This window comes from Acomys russatus, chromosome 30 (assembly GCF_903995435.1).
Source record: "Acomys russatus chromosome 30, mAcoRus1.1, whole genome shotgun sequence".
NCBI lineage: Eukaryota > Metazoa > Chordata > Mammalia > Rodentia > Muridae > Acomys > Acomys russatus.
The window spans coordinates 28484875-28503036 of NC_067166.1; the positions used below are offsets into that span (position 1 = coordinate 28484875).

Genomic DNA, 18162 nt, shown 5'->3' on the forward strand with positions numbered 1-18162 from the left:
AGCTGGGTTTGTGGATAAGTACTGTTTGAATTTGTTTTTGTCATGGAATATTTTGTTTTCTCCATCAATGGTTATTGATAATTTTGCTGGGTAAAGTAGTCTGGCCTGGCATCTGTGTTCTCTTAGGGTTTGCAGGATCTCTGTCCAGGCCCTTCTGGCTTTTATGGTCTCTGCTGAGAAGTCAGGTGTAATTCTGATAGGTTTACCATTAAATGTTATTTGGCCCTTTTCCCTTGCAGCTTTTAATATTTTTTCTTTGTTCTGCATGTTTTGTGTTTTGATTATTATGTGGCGGGCAGTTTTTCTTTTCTGGTCAATTCTATTTGGTGTTCTGTAGGCCTCTTGTATGTTTATAGGCATCTCTTTCTTTAGATTGGGGAAATTTTCTTCTATGATTTTGTTGAGAATAGTTTCTGGGCCCTGGAGTCTGATGTCTTCTCTTTCTTCAATGCCTATTATCCGCAAATTTCTTCTTTTCATGGTGTCCTTAATTTCTTGGATGTTTTGTGTCAGGAGTTTTCCAGATTTGGCATTTTCTTTAATGGTTGATTCAATATCTGTGATTGTATCTTCTAGCCCTGAGATTCGTTCTTCCATCTCTTGGATTCTGTTAGAAAAGCTCACCTCTGTGTTGCTCGCCTTCTTCTCTGAGGTCTCACGTTCTCGTTTTTCTTCTGTCTGTGTGTTTATCATTGAATCCATTTTCATTTTCAGATCTTGAACTGATTTTTTGATTTCTTTCATCTGATTTTTTTGTATATTCCTGAGTTTCTTCCATTGCCTCTTTATAGGTCTTCAGAGCTTGAACCGTTTTAGTTATTTCTTTCATCTGGTTGTTTGCATTTTCCTGCAATTTTTCCAGTTCCACTCTATGTGCTTCTTTTATGTCTCTCACCTGTTTGTCTGCGTCTTCCTGCATTTGATTACGAATTTTATTTGTTTCCTCCATTATCATCCTCATTACTAAGGATTTGAGGTCATTTTCTTGTATTTCCGTTGTATTTGAGTTCTCTGGGTGGTTTTCTTTGGGATAGCTGGAAACTGGAGACGCCATGTTGTTTTGGGGTTTTTTGCGTATGCTTTTTCGTTGTCCTTTAGACATCTTGCCGTCTTTGTTTTTGTTGGGTAGCTTCCAGAGTTGAATGGAGGGTGTCTGATGATAGATTCACTTGTTTTCTTACGATTTCCCTAGGCTGCGAGCTCAAAGCTTCACTGGTGTGGATGTTAGGTTAGCCCTGTTGTTCTGGTCTCTCACAGCCAGTGATCCTCAGTCCCTCTCTGCTGTGGATCCTGCAATTGTTCTGGGTCTCTGAATGAGCGTTGGGTCAGGCCAAGGTATCCACAGCCTTCTGTGTTCCCTGCCAAGTCCAGCCAGGAGCACTGGGATCGAACCACGGGCAGAACTCAGCTAGATTCTCAGGGCCAGAACCGTCTGCCAAGCTCAGCTAGGGATTTTGGGCCCAAAATGCACACAGGGCCCAGCCAGAATTTTTGGGCTGGGACTACGCACCAAGCTCCACTAGGGCCTTTTGGCCCAAAGTGCGTGCTGTGGTCAGTTATTGACTCAGGGCCCGAACTGACCACCAATCTCAGCCAGGAATTCTGGATTCAAACTGTACACTGTGTCCAACCAGAGTCTTAGAGCTGGTGGAACCGAGAGCTCTGTCCAGCCTGTGCCACAGCAGGAGAACTGCGGCTGCTCTTTAGTGCCAGTGGTGGAACAAGTGCTCCGCCCGCACTGTGTCCCCGCAGGGGAGCTGCCGCTGAGCTGAGGTGGTGCCTAGGATGGAACCGAGCAAGTCACCAAGCCTGCGCCACAGCAGGAGAACTGCGGCTGCTCTGAGTTAGCGCCAGTGGTGGAACAAGTGCTCCGCCCGCACTGTGTCCCCGCAGGGGAGCTGCCGCTGAGCTGAGGTGGTGCCTAGGATGGAACCGAGCACGTCACCAAGCCTGCGCCACAGCAGGAGAACTGCGGCTGCTCTGAGTTAGCGCCAGTGGTGGAACAAGTGCTCCGCCCGCACTGTGTCACCGCAGGGGAGCTGCCGCTGAGCTGAGGTGGTGCCTAGGATGGAACCGAGCACGTCACCAAGCCTGCGCCACAGCAGGAGAACTGCGGCTGCTCTGAGTTAGCGCCAGTGGTGGAACAAGTGCTCCGCCCGCACTGTGTCACCGCAGGGGAGCTGCCGCTGAGCTGAGGTGGTGCCTAGGATGGAACCGAGCCCGTCACCAAGCCTGCGCCACAGCAGGAGAACTGCGGCTGCTCTGAGTTAGCGCCTGTGGTGAAACCAAGTGCTCCGCCCAGACTGTGTCCCCGCAGGGGAGCTGCCGCTGAGCTGAGGTGGTGCCTAGGATGGAACCGAGCACGTCACCAAGCCTGCGCCACAGCAGGAGAACTGCGGCTGCTCTGAGTTAGCGCCAGTGGTGGGACAAGTGATCCGCCCAGACTGTGTCCCCGCAGGGGAGCTGCCGCTGAGCTGAGGTGGTGCCTAGGATGGAACCGAGCACGTCACCAAGCCTGCGCCACAGCAGGAGAACTGCGGCTGCTCTGAGTTAGCGCCAGTGGTGGAACAAGTGCTCCGCCCGGACTGTGTCCCCGCAGGGGAGCTGCCGCTGAGCTGAGGTGGTGCCTAGGATGGAACCGAGCACGTCACCAAGCCTGCGCCACAGCAGGAGAACTGCGGCTGCTCTGAGTTAGCGCCAGTGGTGAAACCAAGTGCTCCGCCCAGACTGTGTCACCGCAGGGGAGCTGCCGCTGAGCTGAGGTAGTGCCTAGTGTGGAGCAGCGTGCTCAACTAAGCCTGCGCCACAGCAGGGGAGCTATGGCCACGCTGAGTTAGTGCCTCAGGCAGAATTGTTTGCTGGGCCGGGCCAATACCCGGGACTCTGGGGCCGAACTGTCCGCCGAGTCCAATCTGGGTCCAAAGGCTCCACGCGACCCAAATCCTGCCCCGAGTCCCCTCTCCCGCAGCAATTCCCACCAGCCACCACACCAATCGCCTCCACCGGAAGGCTATGAGCTGCAAACCTCAGCCGCCGCTGCTGGTGCCGCTGGTGCTGCCGCCTCTACCGCTGCCGCTCCGATCAGAGAAAAACCACGCTCCTCCCGTGTGCAGGGGCACGCAGGTCCTCCGCACCCTGGTCCCTCCGAACCGTGGAGCACTCCCGCTGCCGTGATGTTCGGACCTCGGTGTTCCTGGCTCAGAAATCTGTGCAATTCCCTGAATTGTTCACTGGAGCCTCCAAACGCGGTCCACACTGCTCGCCGCCATCTTGGATCCTCTCTGGCTTGTTCTTTCAGTGCAGGTAAACCAGGCTGGATGTTGGCCCACTCTGACCCCAAGGTGTACTGTCATCACTATGCCAATGATAAAGTGAGGGGTTTCTGGTATGTCTTTGTGTGTGTGTGTGTGTGTGTGTGTGTGTGTGTGTGTGTGTGTGTGTGTGAACTTCTTATTTATACTTCCCTCTTTCTTTCTTCTTAATTAAAACTACTTTCTTTTGGTCTCATTGAAAATGCTTCTTCTCTTACGCCTGTATCATAGTTTCTCTTGTTTGTTTCCGTGAGGCTTGACAATTTTTATAATCAGCCTCTATATTCTCCTCTTTCACACCATTAATCCGTGTGATGCATGACAGTCAAAATTGATTCCATTCTGACTATCATTGCTCCCTAGACTCAGAAGGAAGGTAGTTTGATGTAATTGGAGAACAAATTAATTTATTCACAGATGTTATAAAACCTCATATCTATATAGTCATGCCAGAAAATGGTACAGTGAACATTTGTCACTATTTTGTTTAATCACATTCTTGAATATATTCAAGTTTGGTTGCCCTTACTCAAATTTAACTTTTTTTTTTTTTTTACAAACATACAGATTAAAAACACTATTTTATATAAAATTCAGATCTAAAATATAGCTACCATTTATATCAATGTATCTTACTAACATATATTAATTGTACAAGCAGACATTTTATAATGGAATTTTCCATGCCCATGTACTATACATTTATTATATTTACAGCCCATTACCTTCTACTATTTCTCTGTTGGTAACTTTACTATTCCTGGGTAGTTCCACTTTTACTAGGTTCCAGCTCAGTTTAGCCATAGTAATTCTTATTAAGAAAACCACTGACAATGAATGCTGATGTCAGGTCACAGGGAAAGGAGTGCCCGTGAAACCTTTATACACAGGGTTGATGGACATACAAACCGGTGCAGTCAGTATGGAGCTTCCTTAGGTTAGTAGAACTAGAAGTACTGAATGATCCAGCCACGCAACTCCTGGTGTATACAGTTGGAAGGGTATATAATTAAGTATACCGCAGGGCCACAGGCACGGCCACACTGCAGTGTTCACCAGAGCTGAGTCAAGGAAATGATCTATTTACCTATCCACAAATGAAAGGTTAGAGAAAATGTAGCATATATACACAATGAACTTTTATGCTGCCACCATGAAAAGGTAAATTATGTTATATTTGCAGGGAAATTGATAGGAATGGGCCAACCTAGTGAAATAAGCCAAAATCAAAAGAAAAATAATATATAAATTTTCCTTAATCTAGGATATGTTTCAATATAAATTCTTTTAAAACAATTTTAAATAGATAAAAATAGTGCTATTCTAATATGCTATATGATGTTTTAATGCATATATACATTGTATAATTCCAAATCAAGTTAAATATAGCTCTTTAGATAATTGAAATTTCTTCCAGATAGAACATTAAAAATCTTTTATATTTGAAACATTATATTTTTGTTGTCTCTAGTCATTTTAATACCTAATTTCTCTGTAGAATTTCTTGTTCCTATCTACAACTTGTTACCTTTTCTGGCCCTCCCATAACACTGTCTCTTGACCTATGTGATTCTCAAGTACCATAGTTCAGTCTTTTTAATATATATAGTTACATGTCCCCTTGCCTGTCTGCCTGGGTTATTTCACTGTTGGATTTCTTAAACACTGCATATTATGTACAAAAATAGATACCTATCTTTACCATGTCAGAAATTCCTATTTATTCCACATATAAAAGTAAATACATAAGGGAATAATCAGGGGTTCATTGTTTAGAAACCAAGTTGACACTGTATTTTTTTTTAAAGAAGGAAGGAAAAAGTTAGCAAGTGCTGTTTTCTGAAGTGATTTTAGTTGTGCTTAGAGTATTCATCCAAAGTGAGTCAAGTATAGCAAGCTACACAGAGAAACCCTGTCTTGGGAAAAAAAAAAAAAAAGAGTACTCATCCTTGTAAACATGGAGATGCCTCAGGATTTTCTTACCTTGCCTTAAAATTATGTCCTCCAAGGCATCTTATTTGACTTCTACCCACACTATTCTAAATGACATAGACTCAGTTATTAAACATGGGTGAGTAGTTTGGGTTAGTAACAAAAAAATTAAACTAAAGTTTTATCATAGATATATAAAAGATGCCAAGAGGGTTTGTTAGTATTGTCTATTTTTAATGAGTAAAAAATAATCTTGTAAGACTATTTGTGGTATTTATTAACATAAGTATATTACAAAGTATTGTACATATGCTACTAATGTTCGGTCTGTCAGTAGAGATTTATAGATGAGGAATCTGTGGTGCAACAGGAGCCATTAATGTGGTCGGTGTATTTTGAAAGGAATACCCGAAATAAAAACTTGAATTCTAGTTCTATTTGAATGCAAAGCCTGTGTTCTTTCTTCCAGTATTGCCACCACTACACAGGGTCACTCCCCAAATGTAGGTGCTTGAAAGTATATGGAAAAACAAACTACTCTTTCATCCCACAAGGTAACATCATATTGTATGTCGGCTTCAGCTTATGCGGCTGCAGCTGCAGTAGCTGGGACTCAGGCCAAATTGTAGTTTACTATCCACGCAAACCTAAGGAAATTATTTAACCACTCACTTGCTCAGTTTTCTTGGCAAAGTCAAACTAGAAATAGTGCTGAGAGGATTAAGTAAGTCGCTTTCGAAATTACTTAGAAGAGTGCTTGAGATGTAATGCCATTGAAAATGAAAATCAACATTATCATATCACCCTTTGTAAAAAGATACAGTTCATCAAAAATCCTTGTCATTATTAAACACTCATCTTTTCAAGGTCATCAATCAAAGTATTAAGGGTGTAAAATAAATGTTGCACGTATTTATAAAATGTGTGAGCACTTTTCACTGAGTAAGCCTATGATAACTCAAAGATATCTGCTCATACATATTACTAGAACAAAGACAAATACAAATGTGCATACATGTACACATAAAAAGTAGATGTTGTGTGGTTTTGGATATAAATAAATATACTTCATTTGTTAGGGAAAGTTCCAATTGTGGCTGCTCGAAAATGAACATAAGTAAATCTACCTTTTAATTTTCATACTATGTCCACATACATCATCTTTCGTTATAATCAAAGGTAGAATTTTTAGAATAAAGGTCTATAGAATCATCTATAATGTTTTGTTCATTCAAAAAGCCTGATAAACTGGACACTTGAAGCATCACTTTTTATTTTCTACTACAGAATTAGTTTTTTAACTCCCAGCCCCCTAACCTCAAAAATCACCCCAGTCTTAATTCTGTTTTGGCATAATGTTTAGGAATTACACATTATAAGATCTCCCTGGGTAACTATTTCAATTTCCACAAATAGTGTCAGTGATGATAATGCATTTGAGTATCATTCCTTAAACTTAATCATGTCACATTTAAACACTCAAGAGGGAAATGTACACGGTTATTGTGAGCCACAAAACCCCCCAAATAAAAACAAGTCCAGTTATTTTTAGATTAATTAAATAATGTGCTCTCAATTTCCATTGCATTTTACGGTTTAAATATCACATCCGGTTAATCATACATGACAAGACATAGCTGTTCTCATAAGGACAGGCTTATCACTGCAGAACATCATCTTTTTTCCAGGCTGTTTATGAAAATAGTCTCCTGAGCTTGTCATTTAAAATAATCAGGGGAATCTACACAAAGATTAGATTAGATGAATTTTTGTCACATGTAATAAATTTTATAGAAACACCTACATAATATTCATGTCAATCAAAAGTAATTTCAGTAGAAATAAGAACAATATACCTTAATCCAACCTTACAATAAATAAATGGAAAAAAATACATGTTAAACAAGTGTGTTGTATAAACTGTATAAAATCTAACCTGAAATTATTTATTTCTCCTTAACCATCCTATAGAAGCAGATAATTAACAGCTGCTAATTATATATAGAAAAATATTATTAGACAATTCTAACATCTGATAGGCAAGCTTTGTATCAAACGTGGAACATTGCCTTTTATGCAGGCATGGAAGTGATAAAAGAACCCTGCTATTCAATCCCGGCATGTCTGAAATTTACTGTGTAGACCAGGTAAATGAATTTTGAAGCACACTCTGTCTTCACCTCCTACATTTTAGGATCAAAGGTACGATTTATGATGCCCAGAGAAGTGCTCGTTCTTAATGTTTGAAAAAATTATAATTTTACTCAAACTTTAAAACAAGTGGTTTGCAAGATGATGACCTCATATTTGTGCATCAAATCATAAAAATCAAGATTAGGTGTAAATTTATTTCTCGTTAAGCAGAAGTACATTACAGCTATACTAAATGAGCCATAGCATATGATAAATAATTCATATATTTTTATATCTATTAACTTTGTGTTTAAATATCTTGTTTAACTAAAATAAATAAATATTTTTACATTTCAGGTTTGCTATGTCACTAATGATTCAAGGGTGCCATTTAATTCTATTGACAAATCTACTTTAACACAAAGTCTAAAATAAAAAGTTTTATAAAAATAAAGGAAAACCAGAGAATGCTTAAAATGTGGCATGAAGCCACACGTGGTAGTGCAAGCCTTTAACCCTAGCACTCAGGAGGCAGAAGTAGGTGGATCTTGACGCCAGCCTGGTCTACAAAGACAGTCCCGGACAGCCAGGGCTAAACAGAGAAACCCTGTCTCAAAAAACAAAACAAACAAACAAACAAAAGATGTGGCGTGAGCTCCTTTGCTGTAGTTTCTATTTGTCTGTTTGGTTTTTAAATTAGACTTTATGAAATCAGTCCACCTCAGCAATAGGAAACATGACTAGTTCTTCAATGTTGATGATCAAACCAAGAACAACGCCCCCCCCACACACACACATATAGAAGGCAAGTGCTCAACTATACCCACAGTCCTCAAAAAGACAACATTTATGTTTTCAAGGCTTGTTTGTAATAGTGGTTGTTCAGTCATAGCATTCAAATATGTCCCCTAGTTATTTGATGTAAATGATGTAAAATCATCAAGATGTGCTTCTACAAAAGTATCTGAAAAAGGAAACAGGTCCTTTTTTTTTAATCATTCTTGTTTCAGTTTATTTACATAAATTCAATGCAAGATAGAGCGATGTAGCATGCACTAATATTGTATGTTCATAAAGAGAGAGGACTTTTAGTTTAAAGAAGCCTAAATGCCTGGGAAGCCAGAGACCTGCATCCTGCTACTTCCATTGTGAAAACTCAGGAAACCGTATCAAACATCAGCCTCGGTTTCTCCATCTGAATATCAGTTTGCATCTTTACTATGGATTTGCACTGAATTACTGTGTTGCTCAGATGGCATGGTGTGTATAAAATTAGTACTTTATAAAGTTTCCAAAATACTCCCCAAATTATAAAATGCTGCCATGAGTGTTGTCGCCAATATGTGTTTGCCTCTGTTCAGGCCCTAGTCCATTGACTATCGCCCTGTGACTCTTCTTCTAATCTTTAACTAAAAAAAGTGTTGTGGAATATTTTCTTTTTCCTCATTAACACTATGAGGGAATTGTTATCCTACTAGTAGACGCATCATCCCAGAACTCTACTGTCGTAGGTTCCAAGAAACAAAAAATTTGCATGTAAAGCCATTGCTTATGTAAGTACCAGCTGAGCTAGACTTTACTTTAGCTCCACTTCTAGATTGAGTCTATTTGGTACCATACAAAAAATATCTCTTTGGTTGGCATAAGTTTAAGTGATATGCATGCTGGCGTGTGAAATGGGACCAATGCAGAAATAAGCCTGGGTATGAGATGCTGCCATACTTTTCACATTATACATATTACACCTTAATGTCTATGCACTAAATAATACCTCTAGAGAAAATATGTATTAGTAAGAACACCTTAGTAATGAGCCACTTCATTCAATCCTGCATTCTCAAAGTACATGGCAATAATTTGGGTTCATAACTCCATTATAAATGGAGACTTTGTAATTCAAATCATGTGTGTGTATCAGGCAGTTACATAATAACACTTACTGTATTGACAATTTCTGCCCATAAATTCCCCTGGGCATTCACAGGAGTAGTTAGCAACCAGGTCTGTACATATTCCACCATTTCTGCAAGGTTCAGCTTCACATTCATTTATATCTGAGGGGGAAAAGAAAAAAGAAAAAAAAAAAAAAGAACTATTGATACAAATAAGTGGATGTTAGAAAATACAGTTATCTTAAATACAACATCTAAATAGTACTGCTCACTTCATTTATGTACATATATTTCAGTAATATAAGTGCTACTTAAGCCAACATTTTATTAAAAAAATTAAATCAATTTCAAATGGAATTGAGAGTCTATATATATAAAAGACTGACAGATATAAACCATTCCCTATTTCTGAAAATAAATATGAGTAGTTGGGGGAGATATTCACTGCATTCTTATAATTAATCAAACAAATTAACCCTGATGGAGAGATGGATTGATTTCTCTTACAAGATCTCAAATATATCCTGCAGCAATAGCTGTCAATTTATACTGTCTCATTTCATCTTAATTCATTAACATTCTAACTGACAGAGAGGTTTTAGTTTCTAAATAGTTTGCCTTTGATGAGAAGCAAATTAGAGGTAATAGCTAAAGCTCATTACGTGTAAAATATAATAAATGTAAATGATGATCACTTCCTGATCTCACTCCTGAGTTTCTAAAGTTAGGGTGACTAGACTTACCTTTTCTAGACCATCATTACATGTGATGGATAACCATGCAAAATAGAAACCTTCCTGCAAATTACATCCATCTCCATGGGAGTTTTAGACAACAGAGAAAATTAATGTGAGTTTTAAAGATTTATTTTACTTTTCATTATGTGTGTGTGAGTGTATTTGTGTGTTTATGCATACATGTGTTTGGGAAGAGTACACATGTCAGCTAGGAAAAGGTGTTGGCTTTCCTGGAGTTACCGGCAGCTGTGAGCCTGCTGATGTAGGTGCTGATAACAGCGTCACATTCTCTGAAAAAATAAACACTCTGGACTGCTGAACCATCCTCCATCATAATTTATTTTGGGGATCTTATGACAATCTCAGACTTTTGGTTTTATCACAGTTTCAATTATTTTCAGTGTGATAAAAACCGCTGCACTATTCATTTTGTTGTACATTCCATTTATAACAATGATAAGCCTTGGCTACTTTGAGATCTGCAAGATTATGTCTTTCTCCATATTATTTCTACTGAAATGTGCCCTGGATGATCACATATTAATAGCTAATGGATTAAAACTTCATTTCTAAAGCAGTACCATGTGTTTTATGAAGTACAATATAAATGATATTTCTTCATCTACAGAAATATAGAAGAAACTGAATGTTTATATCTGAAGAAGAAAAATAAGGAAAAATATAACTTGATTTTGCATTTGAGGGGATAGTTTAGTTAATATAAATGAGAATAAAATATAGGTGGTGTTTCCAAGCAGGAGGCCATAATACATCAAAACTTTGAAGATACAAAAGTGTATTCATGTACACAAACCTTCCAGGTTGGAAGGGAGCTGAGTATCCCAAGTCCAAAGAAAGAAGGAAGGGAATAGGTTACAAGGACCGCTGGGTGCCACCTGACCTTATGCAATCTTGTCTTTTATCACTGCACACTTGGGATATGATGGGGCGGTTTCCTCTTACACTTCCGGTTTAGATAGCGCTAACAAAGCCTTTTCTGCTGTAGACTTGAGAGCTAAACAGGATCGTATCACAGGGACCAAGGTGAAGTCTGATGTTGGTAGTGGGAACGTTTAATTTCCTTTTTTAGTAGAAGCCACTTAATATTTTCCCTTTAAAGCTGATATACTCCGCAGTAGAAAAATCAAACATTGTTGCCGCTTCAATATTTAGAACAATGGAATTTTCATCAGTAGCAAATATGAGAATGACCAGGACTTTTACATGTAAGCAAGGAAGAGTGGGTGCACACTGCTCACTTTGTTTCCCCAAGTCTTCCAGATGTTTTGTACAATAAATAGTGTTATAAATATGTGAGGGTGACCAGAGAGAAAATTAATCTTTTAAGCCTTTCACTATAGGTATCTCAGGGCACATTAATAACTATTAACAAAACCAGTTATAATTAAAATTATCTGATTCTCTAAAAGCAAGTCAACACCTTAATCCAGAGTTTAGAATGAGACAGAGAGCACTGGAGTTGTGTATGCTGAACATAAAGTGCTTTAGATACATATTTCAACTATGTCAACCAAGGACTGTTTCATCACCTGAATCTTAGGTTTTTTAAACACAAATATATTCAAATCCAAATTCATAAAAAAACACTTAAATGAATTATACACTTAATACAATAGAAAATTTAGCAAATCATCCCATGTGTACTTATCTAGTAACATGCAGGATTAAAGAGCAGACAGCAATTACACAGAAATGCTTATGTGTTAGTGTAATGCAGCTCTTTCATTGATGAAGGCTATTTGCACTGTGATTAACACGGCAAGCAGTCTAAATGAAAACTGACCTCAATTTGTGCAAATCATGTTTAATTAAGGACTAGATAGAAATGTTCATGGGATACAATGTAGCAAAATGAAAATTAAATCTGTATAATAGATTGCATGCATTAATTTTTGTCACAGATCAAGTCATTATAATTTTCAGAAAAAAAAATGTCCACATCTATTTTCAATATAGTAAAGTAAAGGAGATTCGGTTGGTATCTAAGAAATACTTGACACTGTAGTCTTTCTTTCATGTAAGTAAAAATTCTCATGCTCTATCAAACTTATAGTTAACATGTAATACTATGGCTATCATAATAATAACAATAACAACAATAATAATAATAATAATAATAATAATAATAATAATAATAATAATAATAGAGGTTCTGTGACTACCTGGTAAGAACGTTTAGTACTTTCATAACATATTCCTGGTGAAGGCAGGAAGCTGGCTTCTGAAAACAGACACCTTCATTCTTCACCATGTAGTATGCCTGAAACCCATTGCCCATGCTAAGCATGAAAGTCCAGATGAAATCTCATGACCCACCTTTATTTAGCAAATGGCCACTTTTCTATTTTTGTTTTGTTTTGTTTTTGATAAAGAAAAAGAATAAAGGAAATAAAAAAAAGTAGGGAAGATGTGAGATGATGAATACTAGAATTTCCTTGAAATGAAACAAGAATTTCCAAGTCTGGTATTTAACTAATTGCATGGGCTCATTCCTTTTATCTGGACAAAAGAAAAGAGTCCACTATTGTGCTGTAATTATTCCTTGTTGCTCCATAAATGCTGGTAGTTTTGAGAGTTAATCTTGATTGTCCACTGGATTGGGTCTGTAATTCAGTAAGGTACACGTTTTTTGCACAAATCTCTAAGCACCACCTGAAGAGGAAGATCTCCCTCTAGAGGGAAGTGTTTTCCAAATGGGTTTCCACATAGGAACAGATCCAAGGGAAAATCCCCTCATATTTTAGATTCTTGCTAGAGAACACATTCACTCTGCTACTGGAATCCTTCGCTGAGATCAGCACCTAGTTTCTTTGGCCTTCTGACATAAATACAAAACAAAACCTGAGTTCTAAAGAACAAAATCCTCCTTTATCACCAAGTTGAAGCTCATCCAATCCTGTGGGTTGAGCAGCCACTGCATTTGCAGATTCTCCAAAAGGAAGAAGGCCATTGCTGGACCTAATTGCTGAGGCAGGAGCCGATGCTGAGGCCATGGAATATTGTAACTCACTGATTTGCTCTTCATGCACTGCTCAGCCTGCTTTCTGTTAGAACCCAGGACCACCATGCCAGGGGTGGGCCCACCTACAGTGGGCTGGGCCCGCCCTCATCAATCACTAATTAGGAAAATGTTCTACAGGCTTGTGTATGCTAGCCCAATCTTATGAAAGCATTTTCTCAATTAAGACTACCTAAAACTAGATACTACATATATTAATCAACTTTAGAATATATAATATATATATATATATATATATATATATATGCATACACACACATTATTTATCTATATGAGAGATGGAGATTGTGTTAAACCAAGCACATTTTAGGAAATCATTAGTGAGCTGTAGAAATAACTATTTATTCAGATATTCATGTCTTAGCTACTTTTATAGTGCTCGATAAGATCTCATGACAAAGGCAACTCATGAAGGGAGAGTTTATTGAACTCTTAATGTTCCAGGAGGTTCCATGGTGAGGAAGGAGCCTGGCAACAGGCAGGCAGCATGGTGCTGGGAAAGTAGCCGAGAGCCTACACTGTGGGGAGGGGCCTGGGGTTTGAATCCTCAAATCCTTTCCCCAGTGACACTTCCAATAAGACGATACCTCCTCATCCTTCCCAAACAGTTCAGACAATTGGTGACTAAGTATTCAAACAGCCTATGGGGGTATCGAACCACCATATTCCAATCCCTGTGAATTATGTCTTCCTAGGCTTCTGTCTATATCAAAATAAAAATGCATTTAGTTTTAGTTCAGCCTCACCCATCTCCATAGGCTCTCACAGACACACCACAGTTTAAAATTCCAAAGTCTCTTCTGAGACACAAAATAATCCCTTAATTGCAGAGATCTGAACAATCAAAACATACAGTGAGATAGAATATACATTTCCATTCCAAAAGGGAGGGCTGAGAGGTTAGTTAGGAAATAGTGGACACACGGCAGAAAAAAATTCCCCACAGAACAAAGTCCAAATCCTGTAGCTCTAGTCTAATGCCAAAGGCTTAGATGCTTCTGTCCTTCCAGTTTCACTGGCCAGCACACATTTCTCTCACAGGTTGGTTCCACACCTCGTCGTCTGCAGCTTTCCTTGGCAGATAATCCACAGCCCTGGAACCTCTACCATCTTGGTGTCTTCACCACAATCTTTACTTCACTTTCACAGCTTTATGCCATAGCCCCCGCCCCCCCCCTCCACTTAGGGCCTTCTTAAAGGCACTTCCCTGCCACAGAACTCTCCTCAACAGCTGTTTTATCCAAGTAGGAAGGGTTTATAACCCCTTTACATTTTTAGCCTTCCTGACTCTTAAATCCAAAACCTCAAGGCAATTGCTGCCTTCTTTGCCTGCCTTTTGAGCATGTAACCTGGCCCCTTCTTTGAAGTGCATATGCATAAGTATTGATTTGTGGTTGCTTTTTAGGGACAGCAAATTCATCAGACATTTCCTCTCTTACTTTTGCAGTATTAGCTGAATGGTATACTGAAGATACCACTGCCTTTGTTCCATTTCGAATCAGCAATCTCCTTACCTCTTTTAGCATAAGCCTTAAATCCAACATTAAATTTCCTGGTACTCCTTCCCTGCTCCCCCTCCCCTTTTCCTTTCTTTCTGCCCTGTTTTCTTCTTCTTCTTCTTCTTCTTCTTCTTCTTCTTCTTCTTCTTCTTCTTCTTCTTCTTCTTCTTCTTCTTCTTCTTCTTCTTCTTCTTCTTCTTCACCCCCCCCATGGAGATCTGCATAAAGCTGACCACAAATAATCATGTGACCCGCTCACATGGTCGGGTGTCTAGCTTTGGGTGAGAGGGAGGGTAGGAGAGGGTAAGGAGGTCCAGAACTCCCTTCCTAAAATTCCTGTCACACATCAAAAAGTCCCAGAACTGTACAGCGCTGTCCATCATGGCGGACAGGCGAGCAGGCAGGGAAGGGGACTGACTCGGGGAGTCTCTTAAGTAGTTTGCATCAACTTCTCCTGGATATCTGCTGGTCCATAGTCTGTTTTGATTTCTTTCTTAGTCAGTATCTAGTCTTTCTTCTCCACGAATAAAGCAAACCCCGAAAGCTCTAAGCAGGGACAGTGACAAGGATGCATGTGCTGAACACACGTATTTCATACAAACAGAACAGCATAACAGACCATGATTTTTTTCCAAAGATCAAATTTTCAAATTTTCTGAGTTCCATTGTTTACCTAGGGGTGTCTTCCTCCTTGTGGTATTGCTCCTGACAGCTAATTAGTCATGAAGAGCTTATTTTCAATATCTGACCAATACCAGTCCTTAAAACCGTATTTTCTCTCAGTCTCCTATTAGCTATTAAGTATTGCACAAACTTCCAATTATTGCCTCTTAAATGAAGGTATTTGGTATTTTGTCTTATCTACATGCTTTAGTTTTCAAATTTCTCTTTGAAGCTTGAAAAACTATTGGTGAGTTCCTAGAATTCTCTTCTGCCACTCACATGCTGAATTTAATTATGTCATAATCAGACCTACCTACAGGATTTCCCTGGCATTTCCCAGTGGGTAAGATAGATTTTTTTCTTGTGTGCATTTATGCCTTTTGATCTTGATTTTTACCTTTTTATTACCAGTAATTCATCTTAAAATATCAACTTTTACTTATGAAAAGCAATAATTACCAAAAAGGTTCAAATTGAAAATGCATTCACTGGCCATTCTTCCTAAAAACTTCACATTGTGTGCCATCTAAGTCCTGAAAACCTACAATTTACTTTGTGACTCCAAATTAGACGAAAAATCATTTGACATTAATACCAAAGTGGTGTATATCCAAATCCTCTGCCCGTTATCTTATAAACGTTTCTCTACAAGATTTACTCACTTATATTCAGGCATTTAGAAGCAGGAATACGATTAGAGTAGTGATAGTACCAGTTCCATATGCCAACATGGAAAAGGAATACCCCACACAGCCACACCCCCTATGAAGTGCTAAAGGTTGTCCATGCTGGCTGAGATGGAGAGAATCAGACCTTAGCAGGGATGAAATCTCACATAGGTTGTCCAATCCCAATGATTAGTCCTAGAAATATGTACTTTAAATAAAGTTAAATGCACGCAGGGAGTTGTGTGTATTTTTCTGACTAAACATAATATGTTTATGTATGTTGTATGCATATATATATACGTATGTGTAAATGTGTGTACTTATGCATGAATATACAGATTTGTATTTGTAGTAGTAACATATATTTAGATATAATTACAATAATGCATAAGAAAAAAACATAAATTTATGATTATAGTTATGAATGAAGTAAGAGGAGAGACAGAGGGTGGGCATGATGTAGATGTGGTGCTCACATAGGAAGTCTTCAAAAAATGTAAAATTATTAAATATAACAACAAAAGAGAAACAGATGGGTAAAGCAATGTACTTATAAAGCCAAAACCAGGTAGAAGCTAGAGGTAAGAGAGGTGTAATTAAGAGGACACCGTTTTTAATACATCAAATGTTTGACAAAATTTATAAAGTATTCTGAAAAAAGTACAGTCAATAGAAGACAAAAAAAAAAAAAATAGATGCTTCCTATGGCAAACATTCTTACAAAGGGGACCTATTCACAAAGGGCATTCTGCTTAGACTAAGCATCACTGTAATTTGACCAACATTAAATATTTATTAATAAAAGTATTTGTTTAAAAATGGGGAATGCTGGCAATACACAGAACCATCAAATACGTATTACGAGAGTGAATCTTTTGACTGGGCTCAGTAATCCAGTTTGTTTTTTAAGGGATTCTATTAAGAAAAATGCAAAGCATAAAATTATTTCATATATTAATGCTGCTGCTTGTTTCTGTTTCTTTCTTTCTTTCTTTTTTTTTTTTTTTGGCATGGAAGGGAGGTGTTGCTGATGGACCCCAGAGTCCTCCACTATGGTGTAATATCTTTAGCCAAAGGTTTCTTTCACAAGTTTATGTTTTGAAAATTTATTGAAGTTCAACACCAGGAAAACATGATTTAGGTGCTGTGAGGTGGAGTGAAGGCAATTTTACTGTGTTAAAGAGAATTCAGGTGATTCTGAAGGGCAGGTAGAGTTGAGAAATACTGAACAGAGCCTTTGCTTATGAAGTCTGCCCACGCATGCATGCATCCATCCATTCATCCATCCATCTACAATTTCCTCTTTGCCAACTTCTAAGACTGTAGTGATTAATATGGCATGACCTCTATCTTTTGACAAGGCTTTTACAGTAGTGTAGATATAAAGAATTCAATAATAAATCATATTGTGGAGTGGCACATGCCATAACAAAAAAACACAATTTCTAGAATGAACTCCAAATATCAAAATCTAAATCTGTCTATTAGCTTAGAAAATGGTGAGAACTACTAGAGTCAAGTTGATGCAAGGGAAAAACATGCTTTTATATTTAATATAGTAATTTATAATTTATTCTAAATTATATTATGAAATTAAGATGCCTTATTATTCTATATATCAGGAATCTATTAATCTAAGTGTGATTCCTGTTATACCACAGCTTTTTTTTCCAAGTACATAAAACATAATGCACATAGTTTACTTCTTTTACTCGGATGTGTCAGTAAACTTAGGTTATTAAACCTAATTATAAGTTTCTTGCATATTCTTATTGTTTATACAATATTATCCATTCTATTTTGTCAGTGGCACATCAAAATAGTCTGCTTGAAACTCTTTCTCATTTTAGTCATCAACTTTGTTGACAACAACTTGCAGTTGTTTCTATAGTAAATTACAAAAACCTCATAACTGGCCATGTAATGGGATTCATTTGGGAAACAACTATAACTCACAGTTTGCCTTCATCTATTTGTTCATTCTGTGGATTTATTCACTCATTAATTCATTCAAATTCCAAAGAATATTTTAAGAAAAACAGGCAAATAATGAACAAAGTAACCTGTAGAGTTTACTTCCATATATGTTTTACTTTTTAAAATTTTTAATTCATCGTAATTTGTTCAGATTACACCCCAAATGTTTTCCCCTCACTTGTATCTTCAGGTTCCTACCCTCCCTCCCTCTTCTGCCCTATTCCTCTCCCCTAGAACTCTGACAGAAGGGGACCTCCTCCCCCACTATATGACCACAGCCTATCAGGTCTCATTCAGATAGCCTGCTTCC

General features: G+C 38.4%; 1 protein-coding gene across 2 annotated transcripts in view; it reads right to left on the bottom strand.

Annotated features, from left to right (window-relative positions):
* The window catches only part of Edil3 (EGF like repeats and discoidin domains 3), a 468021-nt gene that overhangs the window by 191970 nt on the left and 257889 nt on the right, over positions 1-18162 (bottom strand). For both annotated transcript variants that reach the window (XM_051172620.1, XM_051172619.1), the window contains one exon: positions 9317-9430. In XM_051172620.1, the coding sequence (XP_051028577.1) occupies positions 9317-9430 (114 nt within the window). The remainder of the gene's footprint in view (positions 1-9316; positions 9431-18162) is intronic.